We start from the raw sequence: 22,611 nt of genomic DNA, 5'->3' as shown, positions 1-22,611 counted from the left end.
TCTCCCCCCAGAATGCCCTGCAGCTGCTCAGTGACATCCTTGACCCTGGCACCAGGGAGGCAACATACCATCCTGGAGTCACATCTGCGGCCGCAGAAACGCCTGTCTGCTCCCCTGACTATTGAATCCCCTACCACTATAGCTCTTCATTCTTTTTCCTCCCCCCCCCCCCCCACTTCCCTCTCCCCTGTGCAGCTGAGACACCCATGGTGCCAAGGACTTGGCTCTGGCTGCACTCCCCAGAGGCACCATCACCCTCACCGGTACTCACCGGTTGGAGAGCCAAGCTGGACTCAGGGGACTCCTGCACTACCTGCCTAGTCCTCCTCTTCTGTCTGGTGGTCACCCACTTCCGCTCTGCCCGCACATTCTTACGTTGGGGGTGACCACCTCCTGAAGCGTGCTAACCACAAAATTCTCAGTATCATCTGCTTATTTTGACACCCGTCCCTCCGGCCCTATATCCAAAACACTGATAAGCACAGTGAACAGAAGCAATCCCAGAACAGAGCCCTGTGGGTCACCACTCCCCATTTGCACCCTCTGAGAAACTTCCCTTAACCCCGCTCTTCACTCTCTGTTTCCTCACTTCTAACCAGTTTTAATTCAAATTTCTACCCACCACCTATTTTCATACCCCTTAATCTTTTCCCAGTAGTCTCCTTCTTGGTACCTAGTCAAAGGCTTTCTGAAAGTCCATGTTCATCGCATCCGCTGCATTTCTTCCCATCCGGTGGTCGTGAAAGGTGCTATACAAATGTAAGTCTTTCTTTCTTTAACAGGATAGATGTGTTTAAGGGGAAGCTACGTAAGTGTAAGTACATGATGAAGACTGGAATAGAAGGATATGCTGATAGGGTGGGAACTCGTGTGGAGCATAAACTCCGGCATAGACCAGTTGGGCCCAATGGCCTGTTCCTGTGCTGTAATTTCTATGTAATGTAATATCTATATGACTCTTATGCCCCATTCTTCGATTTTAGTTCATTTTGTAATCTCTTTGTTTATCCACAACATCCTGAAAGTTGAAATCATTCTACCGCCTCACCCAAACTGCACATCAAGTTTCTGTCCGAGTTCTCCGCGTTGCTATCCTCCCTCAGCCTCTGCATCCAGCGACTTCTTATCCTCGGAGATTTTTTAACTGCATCTCAACTCACCTTGTCCTCTCTCCTCAGAGTTCATTGCCCTCCTCGCCTCCCTTAACCTCTCCTTCCATATAAACTCCCCATCACATATTCATGTTCGTTAAAGAAAGATATAGCGCCGTTCATGACCACCGGACGTCTCAAAGCGCATTACAGCCAATGAAGTAATTTTGGAGTGTAGTCACTATTGCAATGTGGGAAACGAGGCAGCCAATTTGCACACAGCAAGCTCCCACACACAGCAATGTGATAATGACCAGATAATCTGTTTTTGTTATGTTGATTTAGGGATAAATATCGGCCCCAGGACACCGGGGATAACTCCCCTGCTCTTCTTCAAAATGGTGCCATGGGATCTTTTATGTGCACCTGAGAGAGCAGACGGGGCCTCAGTTTAGCGTCTCATCCAAAAGACGGCACCTCCGACAGTGTAGCACTCCCTCAGTACTGCACTGGAATGTTAGCCTAGCTTTTTGTGCCCAAGCTCCTGGAGTGGGACTTGAACCCACAACCTTGTGACTCAGAGGCGAGGAACAGGAGATTGGTGTCAGTGACTGCGGTTGGTTTATATCAGACAGGAGGGGATTGGTGTCAGTGACTGTGGGGTGGGTTTACATCAGACAGGAGGAGATTGGTGTCAATAACTGTGGGGTGGGTGATTTATATCAGACAGGAGGGGATTGGTATCAGTGACTGTGGGGTGGGTTTATATCAGACAGGAGGCGATTGTTGTCAGTGACTGTGGGGTGGGTTTATATCAGACAGGAGGCGATTGGTGTCAGTGACTGTGGGGTGGGTTTATATCAGACAGGAGGCGATTGGTGTCAGTGACTGTGGGGTAGGTTTATATCAGACAGGAGGGGATTGGTGTCAGTGACTGAGGGGTGGGTTTATATCAGACAGGAGGGGATTGGTGTCAGTGACTGTGGGGTAGGTTTATATCAGACAGGAGGGGATTGGTGTCAGTGACTGTGGGGTGGGTTTATATCAGACAGGAGGGGATTGGTGTCAGTGACTGTGGGGTTAGTTTATATCAGAAAGGAGGGGATTGGTGTCAGTGACTGAGGGGTGGGTTTATATCAGACAGGAGGGGATTGGTGTCAGTGACTGTGGGGTAGGTTTATATCAGACAGGAGGGGATTGGTGTCAGTGACTGTGGGGTTGGTTTATATCAAACAGGAGGTGATTGGTATCAGTGACTGTGGGGTGGGTTTATATCAGACAGGAGGCGATTGTTGTCAGTGACTGTGGGGTGGGTTTATATCAGACAGGAGGCGATTGGTGTCAGTGACTGTGGGGTGGGTTTATATCAGACAGGAGGCGATTGGTGTCAGTGACTGTGGGGTAGGTTTATATCAGACAGGAGGGGATTGGTGTCAGTGACTGAGGGGTGGGTTTATATCAGACAGGAGGGGATTGGTGTCAGTGACTGTGGGGTAGGTTTATATCAGACAGGAGGGGATTGGTGTCAGTGACTGTGGGGTGGGTTTATATCAGACAGGAGGGGATTGGTGTCAGTGACTGTGGGGTTAGTTTATATCAGAAAGGAGGGGATTGGTGTCAGTGACTGAGGGGTGGGTTTATATCAGACAGGAGGGGATTGGTGTCAGTGACTGTGGGGTAGGTTTATATCAGACAGGAGGGGATTGGTGTCAGTGACTGTGGGGTTGGTTTATATCAAACAGGAGGTGATTGGTGTCAGTGACTGTGGGGCAGGTTTGCAGCAATGTGATAATGACCAGATCATGTCATTTAATGATGTCAATCATTTAATTGATTGAGGGATAATTATTGGCCCCAGGACACCGGGGTAACTCCCCTGCTCTTCTTCGAAATAGTGCCATGGGATCTTTTACGTCCTCAGTTTAACGTCTCATCTGAAAGGCAGCACCTCCAACAGTGCGGCGCTGCACTTATAGAGTCATGAAGAGCTCGATACACTGTGCATTGAAAACAAAGCTGATTTATTTGTCGCGTACGCAGAATATTAAACTCTGGCCCGGTTATTATTAAGCCCCGGGAGCCCGGAGTGGAGGCAGTTCTGTGCTGGACTGGCGATCGCAGCGGAGTCCGACCTCTTCCTTCGGCAGTCACGTGTGAATCTGCTGATGTCTGAGCAGGTAGGACGAGCGGGTGAACCTCTTCCCGCACTCGGAGCAGGCGAACGGCCGCTCCCCCCTGTGCACTTGCTGGTGTGTCAGCAGGCTGGACGACCGATTGAACCTAAATGTGGAGAAATGTGAAGTTATCCACTTTGGCAGGAAAAAATAGAAAAGCAGAGTATTTTTTTGAAAAGGTGAGCGATTGGGAAATGTTGGTGTTCAGAGGAAGCTGGGTGTCTTGAACACGAAGCACCCTGCCTTTCTTCCGCAGTTACATCCGAGCCAGGGTGTCCCTGGAGATGGAGCACGCGGTGTCCACCGATACGCTCGCGGCCTTCCGCGAGAGATGGGCGCCGGAGGGACTGGAGTGCATCATCACCCCCGGCAACCAAATTTTAAATTGTAAGTTTACTGTCTAAGTTCAATTTGTTTAAGTTTGTCGGTTTGGGGGCACTTGATTTAATGGTTTATTGTTTTACAGGTACAACTCAAAATAGTCGTACATGAATCACTGAAAGTTAACATGCAGGTACAGCAAGCAATTAAGAAAGCAAATGATATGTTGGCCTTTATTACAGGAGGATTTGAGTATCAGAGTAAAGATGTCTTACTGCGATTATATCGGGCCCTGGTGAGACCACACCTGGAGTATTGTGTACAGTTTTGATCTCCTTACCTAAGGAAGGATATACTTGCCATAGAGGGAGTGCAACGAAGGTTCACCAGACTGATTCCTGGGATAGGGGGATTGTTCTAGGAGTAGAGATTGAGTAGACTAGGCCTATAGTCTCTCGTGTTTAGAAGAATGAGAGGTGATCTCATTTAAACATGCACAATTCTGAAGGGGCTTGGCAGGGTAGATGCAGGGAGGATGTTTCCCTCGGGCTGAGGAGTCAAGAACCAGGGGTCACAGTTTCAGGATAAGGGGTCGGCCATTTAGGACTGAGATGAGGAGGAATTTCTTCACTCAGAGGGTGGTGAATCTTTGGAATTCTCTACCCCTGAGGGCTGTGGAGGCTCAGTGTTTGAGTATATTCAAGACGGAGATCGATAGATTTTTGGATGTTAAGGGAATCAAGAGATATGGGGACAGTGCAGGAAAATGGAGTTGAAGTCGAAGATTAGCCGTGATCTCATTGAATGGCAGAGCAGGCTCGAGGGGCCGAATGGCCAACCTGCTCCTATTTCTTACGTTATTATGTGAACTCACTGGTGTCTCAGCAAGTGGGATGAATTGAATATATTTAAGGTGGAGATAGACAGATTTTTGAACAATAGGGGAGTCGAGGGTTATGGGGAACGGGCGGGGAACTGGAGCTGAATCTATGATCAGATCAGCCATGATTTTATTGAATGCCGATGACCCAGCATCGAAGCACTGACCACACTCCTCCAGCTCCGCTGGACAGGCCACATTGTCCGCATGCCTGACACAAGACTCCCAAAGCCAGAGACCGCCCGGGAGAGCATCCAGGATGGCGCTGAGCACCTCAAGTCTCGTCGCCGAGAGCATGCAGAAAACAAGCGCAGGCAGCGGAAGGAGCGTGCGGCAAACCAGACTCCCCACCCACCCTTTCCTTCAACCACTGTCTGTCCCACCTGTGACAGAGACTAATTCCCGTATTGGACTGTTCAGCCACCTGAGAACTCACTTTTAGAGTGGAAGCAAGTCCTCCTCGATTTCGAGGGACTGCCTCATTCATTATCACAGGCAGTCCCTCGGAATCGAGGAAGACTTGCTTCCACTCTTAAAATGAGTCCTTAGGTGGCTGAACAGTCCAATATGAGAACCACAGTCCCTGTCCCATGTGGGACAGACAGTGGTTGAGGGAAAGGGAGGGTAGGACTGGTTTGCCGCACACTCCTTCCGCTGCCTGCGCTTGTTTTCTGCATGTTCTCGGCGACGAGACTCGAGGTGCTCAGCGCCCTCCCGGATGCACTTCCTCCACTTAGGGCGGACTGATCTTTGGGCCAGGGACTCCCAGGTGTCGGTGGGGATGTCGCACTTTATCAGGGAGGCTTGGAGGGTGTCCTTGTAACGTTTCCTCTGCCCACCTGGGGCTCGCTTGCCGTGTAGGAGTTCCGAGTAGAGCGCTTGCTTTGGGAGTCTTGTGTCGGGCATGTGGACAATGTGGCCCTGCCCAGCGGAGCTGGTCGAGTGTGGTCAGTGCTTCGATGCTGGGGATGTTGGCCTGGTCGAGGACACTGACGTTGGTGCGTCTGTCCTCCCAGGGGATTTGTCGGAACTTGTGGAGACATTGTCGGTGGTATTTCTCCAGCGACTCGAGGTTTCTGCTGTACATGGTCCATGTCTCTGATGACGAAGAATGACGGAGCAGGCCCGAGGGGCCGAGTGGCCTGCTCCTGCTTTGGCCGCTCTCACCTCTTCTCGCAGTGGGCGCAGCGGTACGGCCTCTCGCCGGTGTGGATGCGCTGGTGGATGAGCAGCTCCTCGGAGCTGCGGAAGCCCTTGCCGCAGTCGGAGCAGAGGAAGGGCCGCTCCCCGGTGTGGATGCGCTGGTGCCGGAGCAGGCTGGACGACTGGCTGAACCCGCGGCCGCAGTGCGGGCAGCGGAAGGGCCTCTCCCCGCTGTGCGTGCGCCCGTGTTTCAGCAGCTCCTCCGAGCTCTTGAAGCCCTTCCCGCACTCGGGGCAGCGGAAGCGGCGCTCGTCGCTGTGCACCCGCTGGTGGGTCAGCATGTTGGAGGACTGGGTGAAGCCCTTCCCGCACACCGAGCAGGCGAAGGGCCGCTCCCCCGTGTGGCTGTGCCGGTGGGTCTGCAGCTCCGACGGGTAGCTGAAGCCCCTCCCGCAGTCCCCGCACTTGTACCGCTGCTCGCCCGTGTGGCCGCGCCTGTGCCTCAGCATGTTGGAGGACTGGCTGAAGACCCGGCCGCACACCCCGCAGATGTACGGGCGCCTGGCCCCGCGATCCGGGCCGATGCCGTCCATATCCTCCACGGCCGACGGTGATCCTCGGCTCCCGTCGAATCAAGCGGCTCCCCTCGGATCCCGACGTGATGTTTGGTTCGAGTCGCCCGTCCGCACTTCCGCCCCTTCTCACACCCTGTAAAAGTTGACAAAAGTCATCACTGCACGAGAAAGACAGACTTTCATTTCTATAGCGCCTTTCACAACCGAAGGCCATCTCAAAGTGCTTCACAGCCAATGAAGTACTTTTGAAGATGTGGCCACTGTTGTTTATGAAGTGCCGTAAAAGTAGGTAACAGGGCGCTGCAGTATCTCTTTAAGAGCCTGACTGTCCCAGCAATGCAATATTCAAGGGTCACGGGGAGCGGGCGGGGAAGTGGAGCCGAGTCCATGATCAGATCAGCCATGATCTTATTGAATGGCGGAGCAGGCTCGAGGGGCCATTTGGCCGACTCCTGCTCCCATTTCTTATGTTGGAGTGTAGTCACTGTTATAATGTGGGACAAGCAAGTTCCCACAAACAGCAATATGATAATGAGCGGATAATCTGTTTTTGTTATGTTGATTGAGGGATAAATATTGACCCCGGGGATAACTCCCCTGCTCTTCTTCGAAATAGTGCCATGGGATCTTTTATGTGCACCCGAGAGAGCGGATGGGGTCTCGGTTTAAGGTCTCATCCTTATAGCGCTCCCTCAGCACTGCACTGGCGTGTCAGCCTAGAATTTTGTGCTCAAGTTCCTGGATTGGGACTTGAACCCACAACCTTCTGACTTAAAGACAAGGGTGCTGCCCACTGAGCCACAGCTGACACTCTGTAAGTACAGGATAGAAATTCAGAACAGAAAATTCTAGTTTCTCTAGAACATATACATGAGGGAGGAAGGAATGGAAGGATATGCTGATAGTGTGAGATGAAGCAGGGTGGGAGGAGGCTCATGTCGAATGTAAACGCCAGAATTGGCCTGTTGGGCAGAATGGCCTCTTTCTGGGCTGTAAGTGCGATGTGACTCTGTCCTCTTTTGTTCCACCCTGTAACTACAGACACACAGAAGGGCAACACTGTCTGTTGAAATCCCTGCCAGCTACAGGTAAGAAGGGACAGTGTCCCTTTAACAAAACATAATGGAAAGAGGGTCATTATCACATCGCTGTTTGTGGGAGCTTGCTGTGCGCAAATTGGCTGGCCCGTTTCCCACATTACAACAGTGACTACGCTCCAAAAAGTACTTCATTGGCTGTAAAGCGCTTTGAGACGTCTGGTGGTCATGAAGGCGCTATATAAATGCAAGTTTTTCTTTCTTTCTAAATTAATAATGCAGCTCAAGGAAAAAGAAAATTGGTTTCCTCATATTAGCTGCAGAGGGTTATTAAAATCTGTTCCCAGACAGAACAGAAAATAATTCAAAAATGGAACATTCTTTCTCTGTTTTTAAGATAGTACAGCACTTCGTAAAAAATATTCAGTTTCCCCCTACTCAGAACCTTATCGGCAATGTTCCCTCTAATTCCCCGCCCCTTCACCCCACACAGGCCCTTTAAGTTTACTGAGCATGCGCGGCACATCTCTTCCCATGGCAGGAGCTGGTGATTGGCCTGAGTGGGACCTCACGATTGGTGCAAAATCACGCAACTTCGGGCTCACCCCCAGTATTACAAACTCCACCCCTCCTAAGCAACGATTGGTCGCAGGAACGTCAGAACGCAAGAAATAGGAGCAGGAGTAGGCCCTGCGGCCCCTCGCGCCTGCTCCGCCATTCAATAAGAGCATGGCTGATCATCGACCTCAACTCCACTTTCCTGCCTGATCTCCATATCCCTCGATTTCCCCTAGAGTCCAAAAATCTACCTATCGCAGCCTTCAATAAACGCAGAGATATACTCTGGAGCAGAGAATTCCAAAGATTCACAACCCTCTAAGTGAAGAAATTCCTCCTCATGTCTGTCTTAAATGGCCGACCCCTTATCCTTATACTGTGCCCCCTAGTTCCAGACACTCCAGCCCAGGGGAATCAACCTCCCAGCATCTACCCTGTCAATCCCCTTCAAAATCTTGTATGTTTCAATGAGATCACCTCTCATTCTTCTAAACTCCAGAGAGTATAGGTCCATTTTGCACACTCTCTAATCATAAGACAGCCCTCTCGTCCCAGGAATCAATCTTGTGAACCTCCGTTGCACCGCCTCCAAGGCAAATATACCCTGCCTTAGATAAGACCAAAACTGTGCACAGTACTCCACAGTCTCATCAAGGCCCTGCATAATTGCATATAAAGGCTATAGTGATACCCACCCTCCTGTATGGCTCAGAAACGTGGACCATATACAGTAGACACCTCAAACCAATGGAGAAATACCACCAATTATGTCTCCGCAAGATCCTGAAAATCCCCTAGGAGGACAGATGCACAAATGTCAAGTGTCCTCGATCAGGCCAACATCCAAGCTCTGGCTACACTCAACCACCTCCTTTGGGCAAGCCCGACACAAGACTCCCAAAGCAAGCGCTCCTATACGGCAAACAAGCCCCAGGTGGGCAGAGGAAACGTTTCAAGGACACCCTCAAAGCCTCCTTGATAAAGTGCAACATCCCCACTGACACCTGGGAGTCCCTGACCAGAGACCGCCCTAAGTGGAGGAAGTGCATCCGGGAGGGCGCTGAGCACCTCGAGTCTCATCGCCGAGAGCATGCAGAAACCAAGCGCAGGCAGTGGAAGGAGTGTGCGGCAAATCAGGCTCCCTGCCCACCCTTTCCCTCAACCACTGTCTGTCCCGCCTGTGACAGAGTCTGTGGTTCCAATATTGGACTGTACTGTCACCTGAGAACTTACTTTTAGAGTGGAAGCAAGTCTTCCTCGATTTTAAGGGACTACCTATGATGATGATAATTGCAGTAAGACGTCTTTACTCAAATCCTCTTGTAATAAAGGGCAACATGAAGGAGTTGTTGACGCATCATAGTAATCAGTCTCTAACAATTAGTCTACAATAGACCCAGACATGACACGAGGAATAACCCCAGTGGTGGACAGCTTTAGGAACCACAGGACCACCCGAGCCTGTGACACGTACCACACATCCCGTCTCAAATTCCTCATATTGCATCCCAATATATTATTTTCTGAAAGGAATCTGTCTAATTTGCACTTGAATCAGTACTAACCGCTTCCACCATCTCCGTGGGAGTCTGTTCCATAGATTGGCTCATTCGCTCACTGAAATTGAATCAGAATACAATTACAATTAAATGATCGTATTGAAGTTTTCTGAGGAACTGCAACGAAGGTTCACTAGACTGATCCCTGGGATGGGAGGATTGTCCTATGAGGAGAGATTGAGTAGACTAGGCCGATATTCTCTGGAGTTTAGAAGAATGAGAGGTGATCTCATTGAAACATACAAGATTCTGAGGGTAGATGCTGAGAGGATGTTTCCCCTGGCCGGGGAGCCCAGAACTCAGCGGTCTCAGTCTCACAACATGAGTTTGGCCATTTACGATTGAAACGAGGAGAAATATCGTCACAGTATTGTAGAGTCATCGATGTTTGCAGCACAGGAGGAGGCCGTTTTGGCCCATCGTGTCCATGCCGGTCGACAAAGACCTATCCAGCCTTTTAAACGATTTCTGTACCTGCCCCCTAGCTTTTAGTGATTTCTCCACATGAACCCCATAAACGCTCTGCTCATCCCAGTTTATAGAATCACAGAAATTTACGGCACGGAAGGAAGCCATTCGGCCCATCGTGTCCGTGCCGGCCGACAAAGAGCTATCCAGCCTCATCCCACTTTCTAGCTCTGGGTCTGTAGCCCTGTGGGCTACGGCGCTTCAGGTGCACATCCAAGTACTTTTTAAATGTGGTGAGGGTTTCTGCCTCTACCACCCTTTCAAGCAGTGAGTTCCTAACCAACATTCCCTCTAAGCTACATGCGCATGTGCGGAACCTTGAATGGGCCATGCAGCTCGTTAAAGGAACCACAAACCCAAATTTAAAATAAGGGGGCACATAGTTCTAGAACTCCATCGCCCTCTGGGTGAAAAAAGTTCTCCTCAACTCCCCTCTAATCCTTGTACCAATTACTTTACATGTATGCCTCCAGGTTATTGACCTCTCTGCTAAAGGAAATAGGTCCTTCCAAAACACGGCCATACCCCTCATAATTTTATACACCTCAATTCAATCTCACCTCAGCCTCCTCTATTCCAAGGAAAGCCACCCCAGCCTATCCAATCTTTCTTTACTCAGAGGGTAGTGAATCTGTAGAATTTTCTACCCCAGAGGGCTGTGGATTCTCAGCTGTTTAGTATATTCAAGACAGAGAATGGTAAAACTTTAGATACTAACGGAATCAAGGGATATGGAGTTGAGATAGAAGATCAGCCATGAATGGCGGAGCAGGACCGACTGGCCTATTCCTGCTCCTATTTCTTATGTTAGAGGACAGACATTATGCAGCTTCAATATAATTTTCATGGCGTCCATCCTTACAAGAGCAGGTCAGAGGCTGGGTATTTTGCAGTGGGTGTCTCATCTCCTGACTCCCCAAAGCCTTTCCACCATCTACAAGGCACAAGTCAGGAGTGTGATGGAATACTCTCCACTTGCCGGGATGAGTGCAGCTCCAACAACACTCTTAAGAAGCTCGACACCATCCAGGACAAAGTAGCCCGCTTGATTGGCACCCCATCCACCATTTTCAACACTCACTCCCTCCATCACCGGCGCACCGTGGCTGCAGTGTGTACCATCCACAAGATGGACTGCAGCAACTCACCAAGGCTTCTTCGGCAGCACCTCCCAAACCCACGACCTCTACCCCCTAGAAGGACACGGGCAGCTGGCGCATGGGAACACCACCACCTCCATGTTCCCCTCCGAGTCACACACCATCCTGACTCGGAAATATATCGGCCGTTCCTTCATCGTCGCTGGGTCAAAATCCTGGAACTCCCTCCCTAACAGCACTGTGGGAGCACCTTCACCACACGGACTGCAGCGGTTCAAGAAGGCGGTTCACCACCACCATCTCAAGGGGCAGTTAGGGATGGGCAATAAATGCTGGCCTCGCCAGCGACGCCCACATCCCGTGAATGAATGGGGGAAAAAACAGATCACATTGCACCCTATTAACAACAATTTATATTTATATGGCGCCTTTAATATAGTGAAATGTCCGAAGGCGCTTCACAGGAGTATTACATAAGAATATAAGAAATAGGAGCAGGAGTAGGCCATCTGACTCCTCGAACCTGCTCCACCATTCAATAAGATCATGGCTGATCTGATCTTGGCCTCAACTCCACTTCCCTGCCCACTCCCCATAACCCTTCACTCTCTTATCTTTCAAAAATCTGTCTATCTCCACCTTAAATGTATTCAATGACCCAGCCTCCTCAGCTCTCTGGGGTAGAGAATTCCAAAAATTCATGACTCACTGAGAGAAGAAATTTCCATTTTAAATGGGCGATCCCTTATTCTGAGACTATGCCCCCTAGTTCTATTATGAGACAAAAGATTTGACAGTGAAGCCACACAAGGAGAAATTAGGGCAGGTGATGAAAAGCTTGGTCAAAGAGGCAGATTTTAAGGAGCGTCTTGAAGGAGGAAAGAGAGGTAGGGAGGGAGAGGTGGGATGGTGGCCACCGATGGTGGAGTGATTATAATCAGGGATGCTCAAGAGGGCAAAATTAGAGGAGCGCAGGCATCTCGGGGGGTTGTGGGGCTGGAGGAGATTACAGAGATAGGGAGGGGGCGAGGCCATGGAGGGATTTGTAAACAAGGATGAGAATTTTGAAATTGAGGCGTTGCTTAACTGGGATTCAATGTAGGTCAGCGAGCACAGGGTTGATAGCTGAGCGGGATTTGGTACGAGTTAGGACACGGGCAGCCGAGTTTTGGATCACCTTTAGTTTACGCAGAGTAGAATGTGGGAGGCCAGCCAGGAGTGCGTTGGAATAGTCAAGTCTAGAAGTAACAAAGGCATGGATGAAGGCTTCAGCAGCGGATGAGCTGAGGCAAGGGCGGAGACGGGCGATGTTACAGAGGTGGAAATAGGCGGTCTTAGTTATGCTGTGGATATGTGGTCGGAAGCTCGTTTCAGGGTCAAATGTGACACCAAGGTTGCGAACAGTCTGGTTCAGCCTCAGACAGAAGTTGGGGAGAGGGATGGAGTCAGTGTCTAGGGAACGGAGTTTGTGGCGGGGACCGAAAACAATGGCTTCGGTCTTCCCAATATTCAATTGGAGAAAATTTCTGCTCAGCCAGCACTGGATGTCAAACAAACAGTTTGATTGACAGTGTCACTGGTGTCCACGGCTACATATACGTGGCGTAACTAAAACCGCCTCTTGTCATCTCCTTCTCTAAACCTCTCCGCCTCTCTACCTCTCTTTCCTCCTTCAAGATGTTCCTTAAAACCGACCTCTTTGGCCAAGCTTTTGGTCACTTGCCCTCATTTCTTCAAATTTATTTGTGTTGTCTTAAAACACTGCTGAGAAGCGCTGTCGGACCTTTTACGTCGTTGAAGGCGCTATATAAATACAAATTGTTGTTGCACTGGAAAGAAGCTCTGTGGGTGGCGCGTGCGCGGTAGAGAACGGCTGTGAGTGGCGCATGCGCGATGCGTGCTGCGACGAGAGAAGGCTCGGGTGGGAGCGGAGCGGCCGCGGGATCTAATCCACACCGAGGCCCGAGCGCCCGGCTCCGGCTGGGGGGGCGAGACCGGCGCAGGCCTCCGTTGACACGCGGGACGCTCGCGACAATCCCCGGCCCACCCTCCCGCGCGCTCGCCCGGTGATTATTGGGTTTTTTTCGCCTCGCGCGCGCGCTCCGTCCGGACTCACCGCGAAACAAAAAAAAAGCCCCGAGCCCGGCCCGGCCCAGGGTACACCGCGCGCTCTGCCCGCAGGCAGGCTGGCGCATGCGCCTCGGCGCGGCCGTTGGCCCGGCGGAGCGGTTTCTGCTGCGCGGCGGATTGTGGGTAGGCCCAGCAGCCATTGATTGCCATCGCGGATCCAGACCCTGCCCAGCTTATAGAATAACTCTCTCCTCACCCCCTACCCCATCCAGATCTAGGCATGCAATGGGTGGAGTTGGGAAGGGGAGGGGGCTGGTTAGTGGTATATGTGCACGAATCTTAAAGGAGGCGGGGCTGGTTGAGAAAGCGTGTTTTTTAAAAAGCATACGTGGGGGGGTTGATGAGGGCAATGGCTGATCTGATCTTGGCTTCAGCTCCACTTTCTTGCCCGCTCCCCATAACCCTTGACTCCCCTTATCGTTGTGTACATAGACTTCCAAAAGGTAATAGGCTCGCCAGCAAAGTTGGAGCCCATGGAATAAAAGGGACTGTGGCAGCATGGATACGAAATTGTCTAAGTGACAGGAAACAGAGAGTAGTGGTGCACGGTTAGTGAAAGGGGAGATTAATAAAAGGGGAGGCGCACTGAGATCTGGGTGTCATGGTACATCAGTCATTGAAAGTTGGCATGCAGGTACAGCAGGCAGTAAAGAAACCAAATGGCATGCTGGCCGTCATAGCGAGGGGATTTGAGTATAGGAGCAGGGAGGTCTTGCTGCATTTGTACAGGGCCTTGGTGAGCCACACCTTGAGTATTGTGTGCAGTTTTGGTCTCCTAATCTGAGGAAGGACGTGCTTGCTATTGAGGGAGTGCAGCGAAGGTTAACCAGACTGATGGCAAGACTGACAATACGAATCTTAAAGGAGGCGGGGCTGGTTGAGAAAGCGTGTTGGGGAGGAGTTAAACTAATATGGCAGGGGGATGGGAACCAATGCAGGGAGATAGAGGGAAACAAAAAGGAGGCAAAAACAAAAGACAGAAAGGAGATGAGGAAAAGTGGAGGGCAGAGAAACCCAAGGCAAAGAACAAAAAGGGCCATTGTACAGCAAAATTCTAAAAGGACAGAGGGTGTTAAAAAAACAAGCCTAAAGGCTTTGTGTCTTAATGCAAGGAGTATCCGCAATAAGGTGGATGAATTAACTGTGCAAATAGATGTTAACAAATATGATGTGATTGGGATTACGGAGACGTGGCTCCAGGATGAGCAGGGCTGGGAACTCAACATCCAGGGGTATTCAACATTCAGGAAGGATAGAATAAAAGGAAAAGGAGGTGGGGTAGCATTGCTGGTTAAGGAGGAGATTAAGGCAATAGTTAGGAAGGACATTAGCTTGGATGATGTGGAATCTATATGGGTAGAGCTGCAGAACACCAAAGGGCAAAAAACGTTAGTGGGAGTTGTGTACAGACCTCCAAACAGTAGTAGTGATGTTGGGGAGGGCATCAAACAGGAAATTAGGGGTGCGTGCAATAAAGGTGCAGCAGTTATAATGGGTGACTTTAATATGCACATAGATTGGGCTAACCAAACTGGAAGCAATACGGTGGAGGAGGATTTCCTGGAGTGCATAAGGGATGGTTTTTTAGACCAATATGTCGAGGAACCAACTAGGGGGGAGGCCATCTTAGACTGGGTGTTATGTAATGAGAGAGGATTAATTAGCAATCTCGTTGTGCGAGGCCCCTTGGGGAAGAGTGACCATAATATGGTGGAATTCTGCATTGGGATGGAGAATGAAACAGTTAATTCAGAGACCATGGTCCAGAACTTAAAGAAGGCTAACTTTGAAGGTATGAGGCGTGAATTGGCTGGGATGGATTGGCGAATGATACTTAAGGGGTTGACTGTGGATGGGCAATGGCAGACATTTAGAGACCGCATGGATGAACTACAACAATTGTACATTCCTGTCTGGCATAAAAATAAAAAAGGGAAGGTGGCTCAACCGTGGCTATCAAGGGAAATCAGGGATAGTATTAAAGCCAAGGAAGTGGCATACAAATTGGCCAGAAATAGCAGCGAACCTGGGGACTGGGAGAAATTTAGAACTCAGCAGAGGAGGACAAAGGGTTTGATTAGGGCAGGGAAAATGGAGTATGAGAAGAAGCTTGCAGGGAACATTAAGACGGATTGCAAAAGTTTCTATAGATATGTAAAGAGAAAAAGGTTAGTAAAGACAAACGTAGGTCCCCTGCAGTCAGAATCAGGGGAAGTCATAACAGGGAACAAAGAAATGGCGGACCAATTGAACAAGTACTTTGGTTCGGTATTCACGAAGGAGGACACGAACAACCTTCCGGTTATAAAAGGGGTCGGGGGGTCTAGTAAGGAGGAGGAACTGAGGGAAATCCTTATTAGCCGGGAAATTGTGTTGGGGAAATTGATGGGATTGAAGGCCGATAAATCCCCAGGGCCTGATGGACTGCATCCCAGAGTACTTAAGGAGGTGGCCTTGGAAATAGTGGATGCGTTGACAGTCATTTTCCAACATTCCATTGACTCTGGATCAGTTCCTATGGAGTGGAGGGTAGCCAATGTAACCCCACTTTTTAAAAAAGGAGGGAGAGAGAAAACAGGGAATTATAGACCGGTCAGCCTGACATCGGTAGTGGGTAAAATGATGGAATCAATTATTAAGGATGTCATAGCAGTGCATTTGGAAAGAGGTGACATGATAGGTCCAAGTCAGCATGGATTTGTGAAAGGGAAATCATGCTTGACAAATCTTCTGGAATTTTTTGAGGATGTTTCCAGTAGAGTGGATAAGGGAGAACCAGTTGATGTGGTATATTTGGACTTTCAGAAGGCGTTCGACAAGGTCCCACACAAGAGATTGATGTGCAAAGTTAGAGCACATGGGATTGGGGGTAGTGTACTGACATGGATTGAGAACTGGTTGTCAGACAGGAAGCAAAGAGTAGGAGTAAATGGGTACTTTTCAGAATGGCAGGCAGTGACTAGTGGGGTACCGCAAGGTTCTGTGCTGGGGCCCCAGCTGTTTACACTGTACATTAATGATTTAGATGAGGGGATTAAATGTGGTATCTCCAAATTTGCGGATGACACTAAGTTGAGTGGCAGTGTGAGCTGCGAGGAGGATGCTGTGAGGCTGCAGAGCGACTTGGATAGGTTAGGTGAGTGGGAAAATGCATGGCAGATGAAGTATAATGTGGATAAATGTGAGGTTATCCACTTTGGTGGTAAAAACAGAGAGACAGACTATTATCTGAATGGTGACAGATTAGGAAAAGGGGAGGTGCAAAGAGACCTGGGTGTCATGGTACATCAGTCATTGAAGGTTGGCATGCAGGTGCAGCAGGCGGTTAAGAAAGCAAATGGCATGTTGGCCTTCATAGCAAGGGGATTTGAGTACAGGGGCAGGGAGGTGTTGCTACAGTTGTACAGGGCATTGGTGAGGCCACACCTGGAGTATTGTGTACAGTTTTGGTCTCCTAACCTGAGGAAGGACATTCTTGCTATTGAGGGAGTGCAGCGAAGGTTCACCAGACTGATTCCCGGGATGGCGGGACTGACCTATCAAGAAAGACTGGATCAACTGGGCTTGTATTCACTGGAGTTCAGAAGAATGAGAGGGGACCTCATAGAAACATTTAAAATTCTGACGGGGTTAGACAGGTTAGATGCAGGAAGAATGTTCCCAATGTTGGGGAAGTCCAGAACCAGAGGTCACAGTCTAAGGATAAGGGGTAAGCCATTTAGGACCGAGATGCGGAGGAACTTCTTCACCCAGAGAGTGGTGAACCTGTGGAATTCTCTACCACAGAAAGTTGTTGAGGCCAATTCACTAAATATATTCAAAAAGGAGTTAGATGAGGTCCTTACTACTAGGGGGATCAAGGGGTATGGCGAGAAAGCAGGAATGGGGTACTGAAGTTGCATGTTCAGCCATGAACTCATTGAATGGCGGTGCAGGCTAGAAGGGCCGAATGGCCTACTCCTGCACCTATTTTATATGTTTCTATGAAAGACTGGATCGGCTAGGCTTATACTCACTGGAATGAGAGGGGATCTCATAGAAACTTATAAAATTCTGACAGGACTGGACAGGTGAGATGCAGGAAGAATGTTCCCGATGTTGGGGAAGTCCAGAACCAAGGGTCACAGTCTAAGGATAAGGGGTAAGCCATATAGGACCGAGATGAGGAGAAACTTTTTCACCCAGAGAGTTGTGAACCTGTGGAATTCTTTGCCACAGAAAGTTGTTGAGTCCAGTTCGTTGGACATATTCAGAAGTGAGTTCGATGTGGTCCTTACGGCTAAAGGTATCAGGCAGTGGGTATGGAGAGAAGGCAGTGGTGGGGTGCTGAGGTTGCATGATCAGCCAGATCTGCTTCTGCACCTATTTTCTACGTTTCTATGTTGTTTATTCGGGCTGGAGGAAGGTATACAGTGGTGTTCCCCAGGCGTTGGTACTAGGACCACTGATTTTCTTGATATATATTAATGATTTGGACCTGGGTGTATAGGGCACAATTTCAAAATTTGTCGATGACACAAAACTTGGAAGTGCAGTGAACAGTGAGGAAGATAGTGATAGACTTCTCACTATCACTAAACTTCATCTGCCAGGCTGGTGAAATGGGCGGACACGTGGCAGATGACGTTTAACGCAGAAAAGTGTGAAGTGATACATTTTGCTAGGATGAACGAGAAGAGGGGGTATATGTGCACAAATCATTGAAGGAGGCTGGGCAGATTGAAACATAAGAAATAGGAGCAGGAGTTGGCCATTTTGCCCCTCGAGCCTGCTCCGCCATTTAATAAGATCATGCCTGAACTGATTTTGGCCTTAGCTCCACTTCACTGCCTGCTCCCCATAACCCTTAACCCTTGACTCAAAAATCTGTCTATCTCCACCTTAAAAATGTCCCAGCTCCACAGCTCTCTGAGGCAGAGAATTCCACAGATTCACGACCCTTCGAGAGAAGAAATTCCTCCTCATCTCCGTTTTAAATGGGTGGCCCCTTATTCTCAAACTATGTCCCTCGTTCTAGATTCCTCCATGAGGGGAAACAGTGCTCTCTGCGTCTACCCTGTCGAGCCCCCTCAGAATCTTATACATTTCAATAAGATCACCTCTCATTCGTCAAAACTCTAATTAGTATAAGCCCAACCTGCTCCACCTTTCTTCATAAGACAAGCCCTTCATGCCAGGAGTCAACCTGGTGAACCGTCTCTGAACTGTCGTGTCAGTGGTTCATAGAAATGAGAATTGTCTGTTCTGAATTTCTGCCCTGTACTTACAGTAGTGACTTTTGTGAATTCCTTTCGCAGGGTGTTCGAAGGGGAGGATTTGCAGCTGGGAAACTCGAACCAAACATCATGTTGCGGTGTGACGGAGAGTCACCTGAATACTCCGGACCAGTGATGGCAGAAGGGGGCAGCAGCGAGAGACCGTTCGCCTGCTCTGTGTGCCGCCGAGCCTTCAGCCGGTCGTCCAACCGGGCTCGGCACGAGCGCAGCCACGCGGCAGGGGGGCGGCAACCGTGCGACTGCGCCGACGCGGCCAAGGGGTTTCCGTGCCGGTCGCAGCCGGGCAAACACTGGCATGGCCAGGCCGGCGGGGGGGAGCGGCCCTTCGCCTGCTCGGTATGCGGCAAGGGCTTCACCCAGTCCTCCCACCTGCGGACGCACCAGCGCGTCCACACCGGGGAGCGGCCGTTCGCCTGCCGCGAGTGTGGCAAAGGGTTCAGCTCGTCCTTTCACCTGCTGCGCCACCGGCTGGTCCACAGCGACGAGCGGCCCTTCGGCTGCACCGACTGTGGGGCCGGCTTCAAGAGCCCCGAGCTGCTGGCCCAGCACCGGCGGGTCCACAGCCGGGAGAGGCCCTTCGGCTGCCCCCGCTGCACCAGGAGGTTCCGGCGGCCGGCCGGCCAGCTGGCCCACCGCTGCGCCCGGACCGCCGGCCGGCCCCTGGCCTGCACCGCCTGCGGGAAGGAGTTCACCCGCGCCTCCCACCTCCTGGCCCACCAGCGGGTGCACACCGGTGAGCGGCCCTTCGCCTGCAGCGTCTGCGGCAAAGGCTTCGCCCACTCCTCCAACCTGCTGAGACACCAGCGGGTGCACACCGGCGAGCGGCCCTTCACCTGCTCCCAGTGCGGCAAGGGCTTCACCCAGTCCTCCAACCTGCTGACCCACCAGCGCGTCCACACCGGGGAGAGGCCCTTCACCTGCTCCGAGTGCGGCAAGGGCTTCACCTGTTCGTCCTACCTGCTGACCCACCGGCACACTCACACCGGGGAGAGGCCCTTCACCTGCCCCGTGTGTGGGAAAGGATTCACGCAGTCCTCCCACCTGCTGAGACACCAACGCACTCACGTTTGACTCACGGGGCTTGGATTCTGCTGCTGCTGCTGTTAATCATCCGTGTTTACAAATTCCTCCATGGCCCTCGCCCCCTCCCTATCTCTGTAATCTCCGTCAACCCCCACAACCCCCACCCCGAGATGTCTACGCTCCTCTAATTCTGCCCTCTTGAGCATCCCTCATTATAATCGCTCAACCATTGGTGGCTGTGCCTTCAACTGCCTGGGCCCCAAGCTCTGGAACTCCCTCCCTAAATGTTTCCACTGATGGGGGAAGACTAGAACTGGAGGGCATAATCTTAGAATAAGGGGCCGCCCATTTAAAACTGAGTTGAGGAGAAATTTCTTCTCTCAGAGGGTTGTAAATCTGTGGAATTCGCTGTCTCGGAGAGCTGTGGAAGCTGGGTCATTGAGTATATTTAAGACAGAAATAGACAGTTTCTTGAACGATAAGGGAATAAGGGGGTTATAGGGAGCGGGCAGGGAAGTGGACCTGAGTCCATGATTGGATCAGCCATGATCGTATTGGGTGGCAGAGCGGGCTCGAGGGGCCGTATGGCCTACTCCTGCTCCTATTTCTTATGTAACCTCTCCACCTCTCTTTCCTCAATAAAGACGCACCTTAAAACCTGCCTCTTTGACCAAGCTTTTGGTTATCTGCCGTAATTTCTTCTTGTGGCAAATTTATTTGTTTTGTCTTATAACACTGCTGTGAAGTGCCTTGGGATGTTTTACTACGTTTAAGGCGCTATATAAATACAAGTTGTTGTTGTAAATCACATCCAGGACTGAACCAGGTTCACTCTGCTAGTTTCTGCTGATGTTAATAACTGGATTTTAATATTCTAAATATGCGACGACTCGATCAGCTTTGTTTCAAACACTGCGTCAAGTCCCAGATCTCTCGAAGACAAGCCAATTGGTGACTTGTTCCGGACATCCACTGACCCTCTGTGCCTGGGGGAATGAAGCGAACGGGTCTATCTCACCTTCTGTCGGGTGAATGTTTGTGGCTGACGGATGTCAGTGCTGGCAAATGGGACGTTTTACCATTCGGAGCCCTTGATGAAAGCCAACATGCCTATTTTTGTCTGTGGTGTATTTTTTAATCTTATAGTGTGTGTTGCTAGAAGCAGCACATAAGGAATGACACAGGGTGTTTCTCCGAGGAAAACACATCAGTTCAGTTCCGGCTGCCTGCGGTGTCCCTCATCAATGTGAATTGGTAAAACTGAGGACAATAGTAAGTTCCATGTGCCCGTTAGCAGATGCTCGGCTCTAGTCAAAGGTTGATGAATAACTATTTGTTCTAATGTATTCTCTTAAATATAGAAGATTAAGATGTGATCTAATTGAGGTGTTTAAGATGATTAAAGGATTCAATAGGGTAGATTGGGCAGGTTGGGCCTATACTCACTGGAGTTCAGAAGAATGAGAGGTGATTTTATTAAAACGTATAAGATTCTGAGGGGGCTCGACAGGGTAGATGCAGAGAGGATGTTTCCCCTCATGAGGGAATCTAGAACTAGAGGATGTCATTTCAGAATAAGGGGTCGCCCATTTAAAACGGAGATGAGGAGGAATTTCTTCTCTCAGAGGGTTGTAAATCTGTGGAGGCTGGGTCATTGAATATATTTAAGGCGGAGATGGACAGATTTTTGAGTGATAAGTGAGTTGAGGATTATGGGGAGCGGGCGGGGAAGTGGAGCTGAGTCCATGATCAGATCAGGCACTATCTTATTGAATGGCAGAGCAGGCTCGAGGGGCCAAATGGCCGACCCTGCTCCTATTTCTTATGTTGTGTTCTTATGTTATGATAGAGAGAATCTATTTCCTCTGGAGGGGGAGTCCAAGACAAGGGGGCATAATCTTAAAATTAGACCTGGTCCGTTCAGGGGTGATGTCGGGAAGCAATTCTTCACACACCGGGTAGTGGAAATCTGGAACTCTCTCGCCCCAAAAGCTGTTGAGGGGCGGGGATCAATTGAAAATTTCAAAACTGAGATTGATAGGTATTTCAAAAGCCAAATATTGTGGATGCTGGAATCTGAAACAAAAAGAGAAGATGCTGGAAATCTCACCAGGTCGGGCAGCATCTGTGGAGAAAGACAGTCAACATTTCGGGTCGGTGACCCTTCGTCAGAACTGGAAAAGTTCGAAATAGTTTCTCATGGCAGCTAATAATTATTCCGTAATTCACACCCTAGCTAGACTCATCTTTTGTTCCCTAACTTGTGCATTTACCATCTCAATTCGGCCCATCGGCCCCTTTGACTCTCTAATCTCTCCTGCCTCCCTTCCCCCCCCCCCCCCACAGACCTTCCCTTTTGTTCTTTCCTCCCTTTCCCCTTTCAGTGTCCCCTGCACATCCTTAAGAATTTGTTACATTTCGGACCTTTCCAGTTCTGACGAAGGGTCATCGACCCGAAACGTTAACACTGTTTCTCTCTCCGCAGATGCTGCCTGACCCGCTGAGATTTCCAGCATTTTCTATTGATAGATATTTGGTAGGCAAGGGTTATGGAACGAAGGCGGTTAAAGAACATAAACATAAGAAATAGGAGCAGGAGTTGGCCATTTGGCCCCTCGAGCCTGCTCAGCCATTTAATAAGACCATGGTTGATCTGATGGAGTTAAGACACAGGTCAGCCATGAGCTAATTGAATGATGGAACAAACTGGAGGGGCTGAATGGCCTCCTCCTGTTCCGATGTTCCTCTGTCTTTATGGGAGATGTAGCCACCTCTTGCTTTTTTTTCAAGATCTGTGGGAGTATTCTCAAGCAACTGCCTTAATTCTGCCCTCCCTCCATTGTAGCATACAGTTGTTAAATGATTCCAGTCTTTTTCCCTCGGCCAGGAGCCCATCCCACCCCAGCCTTGGCAGTGGCTTTGACTGGGACCTTCTGAGAAAAGGACAGGGTCATTAATTGGCTACAGGCCTCTGCGGTGGATAGGTGATGTTGGACAATGAATTTCCTCTTCCGGAAAATAAATTGTCAGTTCACAACAAACTTTAACGTAGTAAAACATCACCGGAGCGATTATCAAACAAAATTTGACATCGAACCACATAAGAAGATAATTAGGGCAGATGACTAAAAGCTTGGTCAAAGTGTTAGGTTTTAAAGGGGGGGTTTTAAAGTAGAGCGAGAGAGACTGAGAGGTTTAGAGAGTGAATTTCAGGGCTTAGGGCCAAGGCAGCTGAAGGCACGGCCGCCAATGGCAGACTGATTAAAATCGGAGCGG

At 49.9% G+C, this 22,611-nt stretch overlaps 2 protein-coding genes across 2 annotated transcripts; one reads left to right on the top strand and one right to left on the bottom strand.

Moving 5' to 3' along the window:
* Positions 1-3,095: 3,095 nt before the first annotated feature.
* On the bottom strand, positions 3,096-13,082 carry LOC139235629 (zinc finger protein 774-like). Its single transcript, XM_070866674.1, has 4 exons — positions 13,023-13,082; positions 9,345-9,396; positions 5,634-6,317; positions 3,096-3,371 (listed from the first exon to the last, which is right to left on the bottom strand). Exons 3-4 carry the CDS (start codon positions 6,200-6,202, stop codon positions 3,239-3,241), a joined length of 702 nt encoding a protein of 233 aa, XP_070722775.1. The 5' UTR covers positions 6,203-6,317; positions 9,345-9,396; positions 13,023-13,082; the 3' UTR covers positions 3,096-3,238.
* On the top strand, positions 12,822-21,934 carry LOC139235397 (zinc finger protein 774-like). The gene is made up of 2 exons (XM_070866531.1): positions 12,822-12,972; positions 18,334-21,934. The coding sequence occupies exon 2, from the start codon at positions 18,382-18,384 to the stop codon at positions 19,381-19,383; it is 1,002 nt and encodes a 333-aa protein (XP_070722632.1). The 5' UTR covers positions 12,822-12,972; positions 18,334-18,381; the 3' UTR covers positions 19,384-21,934.
* The last annotated feature ends 677 nt before the right edge of the window (positions 21,935-22,611 follow it).

The sequence above is a fragment of the Pristiophorus japonicus genome, chromosome 23 (assembly GCF_044704955.1).
Source record: "Pristiophorus japonicus isolate sPriJap1 chromosome 23, sPriJap1.hap1, whole genome shotgun sequence".
NCBI classification, from domain to species: domain Eukaryota; kingdom Metazoa; phylum Chordata; class Chondrichthyes; family Pristiophoridae; genus Pristiophorus; species Pristiophorus japonicus.
The sequence above is the reverse complement of the archived record's forward strand: the minus strand, read 5'-3'. Positions and strand labels throughout refer to the sequence as shown.